Source organism: Convolutriloba macropyga, chromosome 7, assembly GCF_964194025.1.
Source record: "Convolutriloba macropyga chromosome 7, txConMacr16.3, whole genome shotgun sequence".
Classification (NCBI taxonomy): Eukaryota; Metazoa; Xenacoelomorpha; order Acoela; family Convolutidae; genus Convolutriloba; species Convolutriloba macropyga.
This window is the reverse complement of record NC_134474.1, coordinates 49,839,955-49,855,446: the sequence shown is the minus strand read 5'-3', so window position 1 is coordinate 49,855,446 and position 15,492 is coordinate 49,839,955. Positions and strand designations below refer to the sequence as shown.

The 15,492-nt window shown below is 36.5% G+C and overlaps 1 protein-coding gene across 1 annotated transcript in view; it reads right to left on the bottom strand.

Annotated features, from left to right (window-relative positions):
* LOC142343099 (androglobin-like) overlaps positions 1-15,492 on the bottom strand; it is a 307,512-nt gene that overhangs the window by 42,903 nt on the left and 249,117 nt on the right. The window contains 2 exon segments of the mRNA XM_075394786.1: positions 1,718-1,916; positions 10,525-10,732. Coding sequence (XP_075250901.1) covers positions 1,718-1,916; positions 10,525-10,732 — 407 coding nt within the window.

Sequence of the window (15,492 nt, the reverse complement as noted above, 5' to 3'; positions counted from 1 at the left end):
AGTCAACATAAACAAATTAGGGGTTACAGGCCTAGCTGGAAATACTGGCTATATATGGCCTTGAGATCTATCTGAATAAGAACTAAACTATAGCACTATTTATGGATATTTATAGGAAAATCATCACGTAACTATGAGGCACTAAATAGTGGCGTGACATGTCATTTTGGAGCTGAACATACTCCTATTTCATAGTGAGATCACACAGGGCCTAGTATAAATATCAATAAGCATTAGAGATGGTAACTAAGAACAAACTTCGAGTAACGGGCAAATAAAATCGGGCTTTATGGGTTTATCCCGCTTCTATTTCTGATTTCGTTTTTTGATACTGACTCTGTTCATTTTTTGCTTTTACTGAGCAGCTGCTGTCTTTTAGCAGAATGAGAGAAGAGTGAAACTAGCCTAGAGAAGTCGAAAAGATTTCACGCAAAATGTTGAACAAATTGAACTAAGGTAAAGCGAAAAATTTCGACGGATAAAAAAATATTCGACGAAGTAAAAAACATAGCAGGACAAGTCCTGACGTACAATTCAAAGAATTTTCATTAGTTAAACAGAAAAACTAGACCAAGAATGGACTATGAGTGACTTGAGAAAACCATTTTGAAAAAATCATATCGAAAAATAAGAAAAAAAAACAGAAAATCAATGTCAAAATGCCGCATGTGAACAAAAAAAACCACTAGCGAGAAATGAAAATTCAATTCAAACAAAAAACTAGGCCTAGAATGAGCTGTGAATGGATTGGGAAAACCATTTAGAAAAAAAATCCGATCCAAAAAATCGAAAAAACAGTAAAAATCAGAGTGAAATTGCCACTCCCGAAAAACCACTCCCGAGAAACCGAATTTTTGATCAAACACCGTTTTCTCACTCTACTTTAAAATTAGAGCGATAAAAATTGACGCCGCAAAACCACTCGCTTTTTCGCTCCATTTCCTGTTTCGGCGTGACCAAAATCACTACTCCAATTTGACTTCAAAAATCATGAAAATGTGTGAACAGATCTTAAAAAAAAAAAGACAGCGCCCCAATACAATTCAAATTCTTTGAATTGTAATAAAAATTAGGAGCGCTATAATAGCCGGCTGAGAAGCTGAGACGGCCATTAAAAAGCGATATGACCGGCAAACTATGTACTTAAATGCTTAAGTTGACTCTCGGTCGGTTTTCGGCGGATACCGCTCATGATTCTGAGTAAAATGTATCGATGATTAAAATTGACAGTGCGTAAATAAAAAGCCTTGTGTGGAAATGTTGAGCAAAAAGCTTTGCAAATGATATATCGATCCCCACTTTGTTAATTCATGCTCTCGTGGAAGCCAAGTAATCGGTTGGAGAAATTGAGTAACTATTGAACGGGTGGATCTATTCTGTTTCGGCCCCCAGTGTTTTTTATGACCCCAGTTACAAATTATATCTTGTTATATAGCACGTTACTATGTAAGAAAATAGCACGTGCGTAAGAAAATAACACGTGGGTCATAAAAGATTTAAGCTTACTAAGCTGGGGGGGGACAGAATAGATCCGAAAGGGTTTTATTAAATCATGGCTTAGCTACCGAATCAAATCGTTGTTACAATCACGTGTGTTTATTTTCATTTTCGTCATTGTCAATTTTGCGGCAGTTTTTAAAGGCACGATATTGTTGGTAACACATGCTATAACAATAGAATAGATCCACACTATTTATTTTACTTGAGTGGTACATACACAGTGTATGCGCTCAAGTCCAGAGGTCGCAATACAGCCTTGGGAGGTGGTCCAGGAGGGGGTTCCAGGGTGAGTAGTTGAGGTGGCTCAGGGACATCCTGGACAACTGCACTGGTTGTCTCTGCTTCTGTCACCTGAGTAGCCTCTCTGTGCATTGACTGTCTTCTGCTCTTCCCAGATGCCAATGATTTACTCCCAGCTGTACAACACAACTCTTTTCTTTTTACCAAGTCAAAAAGAATTATATTGGTCCATTGACACACTCTTACTGAAAAAAGTTATAAACAAGCAGAAATATTAAAACGCGGTAAAAACGAGCATAATTTCTATAACGAGGTAAAAACGAACAAAATTTTAAAAACGAGGTAAAAACGAGCAAAATTTTAAAAACGAGGAAAAAATTAGCAAATTTTAAAAACGAGGTAAAAACGAGCACAATTTCTAAAAAAAGAGCTAAAGTCTGATCATGGCTGATTATCGTCTGGATGGGCCTGATTATGGCCGATTTTAGTCTGGATGGGACTGATGTTGGACTCGCCATTAAAATTAAAACATACCATTGTAGATGTTACAAAGGTTAAACATTCAAACTTAGATTGTTACATTCTGTGGGAAACAGTTCCAAGTTTTGCCTCAAAAATTCTTGTGTACCTGAAAACAACGATGTTCTGATAACAAAATGATATTTTTAAGTAGTTAGGCAGTTTCGCGCAGGACCCCGATGGTAATACATTAAACATAGCACAAGAGGAATGTTAGCCATTAGCTCGTTAATGGTGAATACAGTCACGAAGTCTATATTGACTATTTCAAAGATCTTCAAATTGTGCAGAAAAACTTTTCGAATCCTTAAAATACTCAATTTGATTTTCTTTAAATGCTCAAATCACGAAATCAGCTGAATAACTCATTTCAATAATGTGAATTTGTGAACCGGGGTCCATCGCCAATGTAGGCGGAGCAACACGAAATGCACAAAACCCAATTAAGCCACAAACTTCGTCAGAACGAAAAAATATTGACTCTCTAAGAATTTTTAAAATTTTTAATGATTGCGTATTTTAAACAAATTTATTTTGGTTTTGATCAACATCCATAAAAAATTAAATCAATCCTTCAAGGTCCGATCATAACAATTGCTAAACACAACTTTACTGCGCAACGCCAATTTTCCACTTTTCTGCATTAAACACGTAGAGGTTTAATTGAATTCTTCCATTTGGATATTTTGTAGCTCCCTGCTGATGGATGAGGACAAAAACTAGTAGAATTAATTGAAGTCCCCACTCATTGGGTGACATTAAAACAAGCAAGGGCTCCCCTCTCATAAAGTGAGTCCAATATCACCTGAGGATAGTGAGTTCTTGAACCGGACTATCTTGACCCTTTCAATGGGCATTGCGGCGTAATTGGATGCGACAGTTCCCATCAATTCTTGCTCATAATCGCGAATCGCTTGCAATCAACATGGTAGCTGAGCCACGCATAGCACTTATTGATACCGCTTGAGTGAGGCGATTAAAGGCTACTGAGAGGCCTGAGGGCTGGAAACTTCTTATCAGATAAAAGAGCTATTCTTTTCAATGTTTTCTGCGTTGTTTCGGGTAGTCCGCCGAAAGTTTCTAACGCCAATGTTATGAAGTGGATGCCAATATCGCTGCACTTCTGATAATAATTCCAAATCTTTCTGTCTTCCGCTAGGGTTAGAGCAAAACCACATGTCCTGGCCGCATCTGAGATAAGACTGGCGTTCTGTGGGGACGTAATGGTGGATGCCAATATCGCTGCACTTCTGATAATAATTCCAAATCTTTCTGTCTTCCGCTAGGGTTAGAGCAAAACCACATGTCCTGGCCGCATCTGAGATAAGACTGGCGTGCTGTGGGGACGTAAGGGTGACGTCTAAAGCTGCGGATTGTCCTGCTATAAAACTGGGCAAATACACGTCACCTGGTCTTGAACTGTTTTCGACAGAAGATGTTTTTGCTCACATACAGGGGAAAGATTGGCCGACGAACAAGCTGCCATTATTGTGTCTCGTACTCTGTCATGACGAGAGATAATATCGAAAGTTGGGGGATTCTTTGGGCATCAAAATAAATGCTTGAAAATTTGAAATAAGAAGAAAAAAATTGATGCAGTTTTGGTGACGGAGAAGACAAAATCGGAATCTTGAATTGGATCTAGGAACAATTCTCCCAATGGAGGAAATAAAAAATGCAATATGAGCTATTATGATTAGCGACAATAATGAAATGTTAACGCACCATTCCAAGCGCCAAAGGCACAGATAAAGCGCCAAAACTGGTATACTAAACTAATAAAGCAATATGTAAGTGGGGCGTTATTATCCTACATCAAGAAGAAAGAAGACCCAAATTTTAAACGAAGAAGTCCAATGAAATCCCAATTTTGACCCCAGCTACCCTCTAACTCCACACTTTCGGTTGTTCTCAGGAAACGACTGGACAAGAATCACAAAATTTGGAGAAAGAAATGACACAATCTAGTTTTTCAAAGCTACTTTCTGATAACAACTATAGCCAAAAATCAGATTTTCTTGTTCCAAATTATAGAGAAACTTGGATACTTGGCCTGGACAACAAAATATACAGAGCAAAAGAGATTGGACACAACAAAGACCTAACAAAGAGCCATTATGATAAACTAGAACATATCCGTTCTCAATGCAACTGATTTCAAGAATGAGGCCCAAAATTTAAACATTCACAACGCAAGAAAAACTTTGCGAAAACAGATGCAGATCAGTGTCACATTGTTATCCGAAAAGTCAACAGCAGCGAACAGAGAAGAATGAAGCAAAACTTCCGAAATAGAAACTCTTGTTGACTCACTAACCACATATCCAAAAGAAACAATTTCTGTTAATCAAAAGGGGAATTTGATGGCGCGATGGCGACAAGATACGTTCTTGCGATGAAAAATCTCCCTTCAAAATGCGATGACTGTGGCAAAGAATTCAGCGTGCAGCATCCTCTTGTTTACAAGAAAGGTTGCTTGGTTACTCGATGGCATAATGAAATAAGAGACCAATTAGGAGACTCGAGAAAGAACCGGTAAATAGATAACAGTCAGAAAGCAAACCACAGGGTAGAGACGATTTTCGATGTATGGAATACAGAAGACACTGCCTATTTGGATATCGGTGTTACTGAGACTGATGCCAGTTCTTATTGCAACAGAAAGCAACAGGAAGTGCTAGAGAGCCGGGCGGACACGAAACGCAGAAAATATTTAGAGGCATGTCTCGAGAAACATATCTCTTTTCACTTAATTTTCATTGTTAAAGGCATAATGAAGTGAAAATTTGCTCAAAATACAAGCTGAGAGATTGCCGTCTTTAAGCAAAAACCCAAAATTCGGGTTAAAACTAGAGCAACCAACCGTTTGGATTACAGGAATTACATTCAAGTGGCGGTCATTCCAGTTTGAAGACAAGTACCTTTCTTACTGAACGATGATAAATTACATTGCTTTGATGATTTCATACTTGCCGCTCAACTAGAGGAGGCTACTGGATCAAGAAAGCGGAATTTTTCAAAGACAACTGATTTGGGAAGAACAAAAACAAATTGCAAAAAAGTCTACTTCACGCGTAAAGAGAGACGAAATGGACTGCTAATATTTGATTCGTTGGACTGTTGTATTAATTACCATAGTTGTTATAACCAAGTTAACTGACAATAAATTGAACAGAACATAGCCCGCGGATTGTCGGATTAGATGCGCAATAGACTTGCGTGCAGTATAATACAGAAAGAAAACAGACAAACTTGAAAAAAAATTATTAGAGCCGCTCAAAATATACGGAAAAAACATTCAATGGATTGATGATTTTGGTCACGCCGAAACAGGAAGTGAAGCGAAAAAGCGAGCGGCTTTGCGGCGTGAATTTTTTTGCTCTAATTTGAAAGTAGAGTAAGAAAATGGTGTTTGAACAAGAATTTGCTTTCTCCCTAGTGGTTTTTTGTTTACATGCGGCATTTTAATATTGATTTTCACTGTTTTTTTGCTTCTTTTATTGTGATTTTTGTTTTCAAAATTGTTCTCCCTTAATAGCCCTTTCCAGGTCTAGCAAAATCAATAAAGCTCGTTAAAATTCACTTCGCGAAAGCCTTTTATTAGGGACCTATATTACACATATGAGTTCCTTTGACTCTATACTAATTCAAATTAAACTTAAGCTTTAAATTATAAAAGACAATTTAAGGAGTGAGGTGAGTCACGTATGATCAAAATGTAATCAGGCATATGACCTAAAAACTTTTCCAGAGAGAGTGAGAATTGACGATATGTGCGTAAACGCCGTTAGTGAGAGGAAAAAAGACATCCCAAAAATTTGACGGTTTCCGCATTGTGGAGTGAACCAATTTAAAAAGAAAAAAGTGTCAGACGACGAAACAAAAAACAGCAGAACAAGCCCTGACACAATTCAAAGAATTATTATTGACTAAAGAAAAAAATAGACCTAGAAAGGGCTATTAATGGAAAACCATTTTGAAAACAAAAATTACAATAAAAGAAACAAAAAAACAGCGAAAATCAATATTAAAATGCCGCATGTAAACAAAAAAACCACTAGCGAGAAAGCGAATTCTTGTTCAAACACCATTTTCTTACTCTACTTTAAAATTAGAGCAAAAAATTTACGACGCAAAGCCGCTCGCTTTTTCGCTTCACTTCCTGCTTCGGCGCGACCAAAATCATAATCCAATTTGACTTTAAAAGTCATGAAAATTCATAAAAGTGAACAGATCTTTAAACAAAACACAGCCGGAAGACTCCAGAATCGACCCGAAGTAAAACAGAACTCCAACCCTAGCCAACCAATTAATGATAGAAATATGAACTTCATCATTGCACGCAATTAAAAACAACAAACCTAGGAAAGAAAACACCAGAGAAAAAAGCAAATTATGAAATCTTTTCTGGGATACATTTTATGAGTTGTGACTCCAAAACTGTTGTCTATAATAATTTGCTAGTATGATTCAATTGTTTGGAACAAACAAGAATCATGTGATAGGAAAACAAAACCAAATATACATCTCGAAAAAGTTGAGAATCCGATCAAACAGAAATGAAAAAGCACAAAAAATTTGTAAAAAATCTGTTAATTTCCTTTATAATTCTCAGAAACTCGCAAAGTCTGAAAACTGTTCTTAACACAATTTACCAAACAATGCTTGCTTAATCACTAGGCAACCACGCGACACTCAAAGACACTGAAAACACTTCAAACACGAGGAAGCCTTAAAACTACAAAAGAAACGCAGAATTGATTGATTTACTTTATCAAAACATGTCAACAAGCCATTAATTGTTTTAACATAACAATAGTAGCACCGTCACAAACCCCAATTAAATATTTCAAAATGACAACATATTTTGAAATTCGTCAAAACTTGAAAAACTTAGCAATTAAGCAAAAAATTGTTCAAATTTAGTCTATTTTCTTCTATAACAATTTTAAATTGATATTAACAAAAATTATCTGCAATCTGCGTTACACACCATTAACATGAAAAACAATACAAAAAACTAAAGAAATCTAAAACGGCGAAACAAAAAATACCTCAAAATTGCATATGAAAAAATAGTAGAGAATTGAGACGGCCAAAAATGCTCCAAAACATAGTTAGTTGTTGTTATAGTTCAAAAAACTACTTTACCAAAAAAAGTAAAGTAAAAACTTAAAAAACTGCTTCGAAATAGCCGCAAGCTATCAAAAAATTTCACTGGGTTAGCAAAGATTTTTTCACACTTACTGTTTTCGCTCTCCTTCAAAAGCTGTTACGAACAAAAACACCACTCTATCGTCTCTCCGCTCTCAATTTTTGTTCAAAAATATAAAAAACCACAATTTCTGAACTTGTGGTATTGACTTCTACATCCTGTTTCAGAACAACTGGATCGATTAAAAATTATAGCAGGATAAATCCTGACACATAATTCAAAGAATTTTCATTGTCTAAACAAACAATAGATCTAAAATGGACAATGAATGGTTTGAGGAAACCATTTAGAAAATAATGATATCCAAAAAATCAAAAAATCAAAATGCCGCATGTGAACAAAAAAACACTAGCGAGAAAGCAAATTGTTTTAAACGCCAAGCAAAACTATTTACTATATTATACCACTCAATTTGGAAAAAAAGACAAAATAGAGGAAACAACTTGGAAAGGAAACGAACAATGTTAAAACATTCTAGGCAGTTTTTCACGAGTTGCGATTCCAATAAAATATTTTAATAAGAGATTGTTGATATACTCATTCGCAGTTCAATAAAACTGCAAAAGTGGGGAAATACAAATGTTGGAAAAGCTAGAATGTTACGAGCAGATGTTACCCAGCAGAGAATAGCCGCCATTGATTACCATAAACCCAGTTGGCATTGAAAAAATCAAAATTTTGCTTGCTTTTGTACAAAATAATTTAAAGTGTAAACTGTCCTGATATTATTCTATAGTTAGACATACTCATATTTAAAAAACATAAAAAAAGCGAAATATCTCGAAAAACCAAGCAAAAAGAAAAAAAAACTAAGGGACAAAATCTCAGAAATCTGTTAACTTTTTCATTAAAATTCACTAAGACTTGTAGAGTCTCAACAGACGCCTTTATCACGCTTTAGGAAGTGATTGCTGGTTATTCGTCGAGCTAGCATACGACACCAAAACGCACTGGAAAACACTTGAAGTGAGAGAAAAAATTAAAAACCACAAAAACTGCAGACGTGATTTATTTTAAAAATGTGCCATCAAATCTTTGATTTTAGTGCCAAAAACCCTACATCCAACCTTATTTAATCGATTGAACATGAGAACATACTATGAAAGACAGAAAAAAAGAAATTAGTCAAAAAATTGAAAAACAAAAAAAAATTTGAAAAAATTTTAAAATTTAGATTGCTTTTTTCCACTGAAACGAACTTCAAGTGATAACAACAAATTTGAAAGGGAATGAAAACCCACATGAATATTAATTTTAACCAAAAAAAATGCCACGGACATTAAAATCTTGAAAAAATACAATAACAGGCAAAAAAGCGTCCAAAACGGCGAAATCACAGAAAAGCTCAAGATTGCATATAAAACTCTAATTTATGATTGAGATGGTTAAAAAATTCCCAAACCAACAATTACATGTTAATATGGTTTAGAGTCACCACTTTACCCAAAAAAAGTAAACTAAAAAACTACTGCCAAAAAGCCGCACGTGATCAAAACATTTCGCTCGCTTAGATAAAAATTTTTTACACATACTCTCCTCGCTCGCTCTCAAAAAGGCGACGTATAAACTGAAAATCACTCTCTTCTCCCTGATCTTCAATTCGTTCAGCCGTTTGACCTAAACAATTAGTTTTCACGTGCGGCATCGACTTTTACATCCTGTTTTAAATACACTCCAAAAAATTATCGATAAAGAAAAGACGCTCCACCATTACACCTCTTCCAGTCGTAGAAAAGACAGCGCCCCAGTACAATTCAAATTCTTTGAATTGTTTAAACATAGCCGGCAGATTTCCGGAATAGCTGCGAAAGAATAGACCTGCGTGCCATATAATAGAGATAGAAGCGGATACAGATCTAAATTGAAAAAAACTCGACGACGCTCAAAAAACTAGGTGAAAAACATTCAGCGACAAATTAAAAAAGCTTGTTAAAATTCATTCCGCAGAAGCCCCCTATTAGGGACCTTTACTGCACATATGAGTTCCTTTGAACTTAAACAAATTGAAATTAAACTTAAGTTTTAATGCGCAAAAGTCATTTTATTGAGTGAGGTAAGTCACGTATAATCAAAATCTAATCACGCAAATAACCCAAAAACTTTTGCTAAAGCGAGTGAGAAATGACGTCACGCGCGCAAATGCCATTAGTGAGAGAAAGAAGTCATTCAGAAAATTTGATTTTTTTCAGATTTGCTGTGTGAACAAATGTAAAACGAAAAAGAGCGTCAGACGACGAAACAAAAAAACATAGCAGGACACGTCCTGACGTACAATTCAAGGAATTTTCATTGACTAAACAAAAAACTAAACCTAGAACGGACTAAAAAATCCAATCTAATAAATCGAAAAAACAGTAAAAACCAAAGTGAAATTGCCGCATCTGAACAAAAACCACAAGCGAGAAAGCGAATTTTGGTTCAAACACCGTTTTCTCAATCTTCTTCAAAATTAGAGCAAAAAAAATTCAAGTCGCAAAACCACTCGCTTTTTCCCTCCATTTCCTCTTTCGGCGTGATCAAAATCACTAGTCCAATTTGACTTCAAAAATCATGAAAATGTGTGAACAGATCTTTAAAAAAAAGACAGCGCCCCAATACAATTCAAATTCTTAGAATTGTAAAAAAACCAAGAGCACCGCAATGTAGCTCCGCTCAGCTTACAGCTATAAAAATAGATTGCAATAACTCCTCTTCGAGTCGTAAAAAAGACAGCGCCCCAGTATAATTCAAATTCTTTGAATCGTTTAAAAATAGATCGCAATAACTCCTCGTCGAGTCGTAAAAAAGACAGCGCCCCAATACAATTCAAATTCATTGAATTGTTTAAAAAGAGATCACAATAAGTCCTCTTCGAGTCGTAAAAAAGACAGCGCCCCATTCAAATTCAAATTCTTTGAATTGTTTAAAAATAGATCGTAATAACTTCTTTTTGAGTCGTAAAAAAGACAGCGCCCCAATACAATTCAAATTCTTAGAATTGTTAAAAACCAGGAACACCGCAATATAGCTCCACTCAGCTTACAGCTTCACCGCTAATAAAAAAAACTAACGAGCTGCTGTTGGCTCAGGTGGAACCTCAACTGCCGGGGGATCCTTTTCATCAGTTCCAGTCTTCACAGATGCACCTCCTTCTGTCGCTTCTCCCTCTGATGTGGAAGTAGTAGGGGGATGGTCAACTGGGATCATGTTCTTGGCAAGATAGGCCGCCCTCCTGGCTGCTGCACGCTCTGCTCGTCCAGGGTCTGCTCTCTCCCATGCCTGAAACATCATACATGCTAGGGAAACGCTGATTGAGCATTCGACTCACAAAACTGTAAGATCAAAATAAAGATGGTGTTCTGAATCTAATATTTTTGGTAATGTTATTGTGACAGAGTCACCCCATTAAAGTAAAAACCATGTATCAGCCGACTAAAGACAGATGATAATCCAATTGGCTGAAAATTTCAATTGTCAGAAGGTGAGCTTATTTCCGTGCACCGTCTGCCTGATTTTTCATATCTACCCCCGAAGGACTATGTTAGAATTAATTTCATACTATGTATGATAACTCTCTTTCTAGTAGGTTCACCTTGTTCCTATCTTCTCGAGGAGGCTCTTTAGGTGCCAGTGCTAAGTACTATATTATGTGAAGACTGAGTTATCAGTACAATTTCCTTTCTAATACAGCCTTTCAATTGCGGTTTTTTGCTAAGTGCTATTCCGAGCGCCGGTCCGGTAAAAACGCTCATTTTCTGCTATGTTTTTAAATCCGAATATGCAAGCAATCAAATCAAATTAACTGGAGTGAGCAGAATCTAGTTAATGATTTTCAAAATAGTAAAGGCGTGCTGCATAATTTCACAAAATTATTTTTCAACCAATCGAAATTTAGCATGTTCATATTACGGCTCTTTAGAAAAAGCTGCGGCGATGAGTTTCGATTATTTTTTCTTATGATTATAAATATGGTTGCTTAGCGTGTTGCACCAAGTAGGTCTCAACGTGAATTTGTCAAAGTCCAAGGATTTACCAAAACTGCTAATTATAAATAGAAAGCAGCATTAACAGTGGTTTGCTCTACGTTTCTATTGAGTACTCCAGATAAAAATGATGGAAGTTTTTTTGTTGTTTGCTCTGACTTTTCCTCTTGTTTCCTCAATTGATATGTGTGAAGATATTGAGCTTGTAAACGCAACTGCTGTATGCTGTGAGAAGAACACTACACTTCCCGTTGGCCAAGATGATGTCAGTTTGGCTCCCTTTCGAAACTATATTTGTCCAGTTGGTGATGTAGAGATAAAGAGTTTCGTTGTAAATTTATTCTGAATTTGGTAATGATTTTTGTGCTAGTCGTGGCAGGCATAGTACAAATGCAACAGGAAAGTAGAACGTAGGAAAAATGGTAAAAAAAACTTGCAGCTACACGTAGGCAATCCTTCTTCGTGTGATTTGTAATCTCAATAAAGATGTAGCGTTGGCCTTCACTAGCTCTTTTCAGTATAAACACCCGCTTCCTAATGATGTCAAGTTGACTAAGTTCGGAGGCTGGGACATATTCTACAATTAGATAGTTTGAGAACAAGAGGTCGCCTGAAACTTTCACGTTAAGCAGCAGTTTAGGCTCTCTGTTACTTGTAAATGGAAGAGCGGATAGGCTTCGTAGAGCGTTGGCATCGTTGTTATTTGAAATGTAGAGAATGAATGAAATGATGAGTGCGTTCTTTTTCTTGAGTGACGGTAAAAACGGAGCCGTTCAGTAGATTTGAACTATTATGACAGTTGTGTGATGGTTTCTTCCAGATTAGTTGGCATTTTAAGTGCTTAACTCAACAGTAATCTGTCAAGCAGTGGCATCTCCGTTGCCGATAGAGTGATTAATTGTAAACAAATACCCTGACTTGACAGTGTTAAGACAGTAATGGAGTCTTGAGAGGAAAGTAAGTTGCGATTAGATTGATTGACGGCTCTATTGGTTGAGCTGTTCAGATTACAGTTCCTGCGAAGAGGTCAAACATTTTGTACTTAATTTATTCCTCAGATAATTGAAATATTTTAATGGAACTTTGTGTATTCTATTCTACCGAAGTATGGACACTGAAAGGTTCATTAAATTCGATTAATGTTTAGGACTGAATAAACCAGCAACAACGAATGATTTTTTTTCTTTAAGTTCTCGTTTGAAAAAAATTAATGTATTTACAACAAAAAGAGGCTGAGAAGATTTGCTAAGTGAAATAAACGAATTCAAACGCCAATATTAAGATCGGGAGAACTTAATAAGTCTTGGATTAAAAGACGTTGATGAGCGAGTTATTAATAGATGGGACTAATAATTGGATATAGAGCAGGTTAAACCAAGAAAATGCATTGTATGCTGATTTGTGTAATTCAAAAGGATGGACGTTTTTGTGGGGATGGTTTGATTAATGCTGATTAAAGACTGAGTTATCAGTGCAATTTCCTTTCTATTAAAGGGTTTCAATTGTGATTTTTTGCTAAGTAAGTGCCATTCCGAGCACCGGTCTTGCTCTTTTTCTGCTAAGTGTTTAAATTCGAATATAGAAGCAATCAAATCAAAAGAATTGCAGTGAGCAGAATCTAGTTCAGGAATTTCAAAATAATTAATGCGTGCTGTATAATTTCCCAAAAGTCTTTTTCAACCAATCTCAAAGTGGTATTGTTAAAGTCAAGGGATTTACCAAAAGTGCTACATAGAAATAGAAAACAGCATTAAGAGAGGTTTGCTTTAAGTTTCTATTGAGTACTCCAGATCAAAATGATGGAAGTTTACATTTGTTTGCACTGACTTTGCCTCTCTTGTTTTCTCGATTGGTATGTGTGAAGAAATTGAGTTTGTAAAGGCAACTGCTGTACGCTGTGAGAAGAACACTACATTTCGCGCTGACCAATTTGAAGTCAGTTTCGTTTCCTTTCGAAACCATTTTTGTCCAGTTGGTGAAGTCCAGTTTCAAGAATTTTCTGAAAAGTTATTCTGAATTTTGCCTTGATTTTCGTGCCATTCGTGGCAGGCATACTACAGGTGCATTAGAAAACTAGAACGTAAAAAAATAGATAAGATTAAAAAAACTTGCAGCTACACGTAGGCCTTCCATTTTCGCGTGATGTGTAATCTCATTAAAGATGTAGCGTTGACCTTCACTAGATCGTTTGAGTATAAACACCCGCTTGCTAATGATGTCAAGATGAACAAAGTTCGGAAACTGGGCTTATTCTACAATAAGTCTAACATGCGTCGTATGCTGATTTGTTAAATTCAAAAGGATGGACAATTTTGTCTGGATGGCTTTACTTATGGTCTTTTGTCTGATGGTTTTCCTAATGTCAGGAGAGATGCAATGGTACAATGGAATGAGTGGTGGACGGCGGCACATATTGATATGGGGGAATTGATAGCGTTTCAAAATGATGTGAGGAAAATTTGCTTCTGATTTGTAGTAGTTATCGGACTTCGAGGGATTTTAATAACCTTATGGGTACAGCGCAAAACTTTATGGATGAAAAGCAAGGGATCCTTCTGCAAGTTGTTGGGAAAGCATGTCTTTTATTCCAAAAAAAAACAAGGTTTTTTGTCAGCCATGGTTGTGTGGGCATGTTGTGTTACTTTTAACGAAAGATCTATCGTTGGTAACTGGCTGGGAGGCGCGTCATCAATCACATCAAGTTGTCGATCGGACTTTGGGATTGTTTGCTTATGGTTTGCGTAAACGAGTGGTAAAAAGTGTAATGTTGAATGAAAATAAAAGGGCGGTAGCAGATTAAGATAACGAAAACAAAATTTTAAATGGTCGTGCCAGAGATGAGACTGAGCATGTGCAAAAGTTTGTTAAAAGTGGTGTTAGTTTCAAACTAATTGTGGCTCTATTAAAACGAGTTCAGAAAGGTTCTCCTATCTTCGGTTTTCAAGAGTGGCTGAATTGCCTCTAGATCTATGAAATTGACGAGTTCGTCATATATCCGCTTTTCAACTGTACTTCTCTTGGATATGTCGGGATTGGAGTCGTGTTTGAAAATTGACTGTTCTGATTCGCTTGATTGGAAAAGATTTGGCTCCAGTGGTATCAGGTGTAATAATTTCAGGCTTCCTTTGGTTTAATGATTTCGAATGTAGTTTCTAATAAGGAGTGGAAATTCTGTTGTACTGATTGCAAGTACGGCTCTTGTCTGGTTCTTTGTAAGTTTGCCAAGCGTGCTTGTAAGGCCAAGGCCGAACTTCGCAAACTTTAAAGTAGGCTCTACTAGTCCAATTTGCTACTGTACTTCAGGTTTCTATGTTGGGGTCAGTTCCGGGAATTGGAATCCCGGTGAGAGCGTATAAGTTGACTTGGTCTTATATGCATTAGGTTTAGCTGAAATGTAAACCCGGGGGAGTGAAGTAGTCTATTGTGGGCATCGATTATCTGATTTCTGTCAATGAAGGAAAGACCAAGAAGAATGGTGGAAAGTGTTTCAAACACCATGAAATGTTCTTCAAATAAGAGGTCAATTTTGAATGTCAGTTGAACTGCAAACAACATGGCTGACTGGTGTAGAAATGCAGTACAAACGTTATTGTCAAGAGGGTTCTTTCTGGGTTTCGTTGAAGGTTGCTGTTTATTTTATCAAAATGTTTCGTTCCCATGGCGCAGCTAAATACTTTCCCATGGCGCAGCTAAAACAAAAAGTGAACAATTCATACAGGGAATGCCTTGCGAGTACAAAAAGGTGTTGCTGAAAGAAAGTGACGACCTAACAGTAAAGGAACTTTATGCAATATTCAAAACACAAATTCGAATTGACCAGACGGCATTCAACACCCTAATTTCATCGTGCATCCCGGAGTTTGTCATGCTATTTGACATATGAGATAGGAAACATGCAATTTATTTAGTTTTTGGGTTTGCTTATTGAATGGCATATTTCCATCATGGCATGATGGTTATAGCATTCTGGAGAATCTCGGGCAGTGTGCTCATTGCTAGAACATGTTCCGTAAAATGTTCTCATTGGCGTAGGAGAACGATCGTTACGTCCATTAT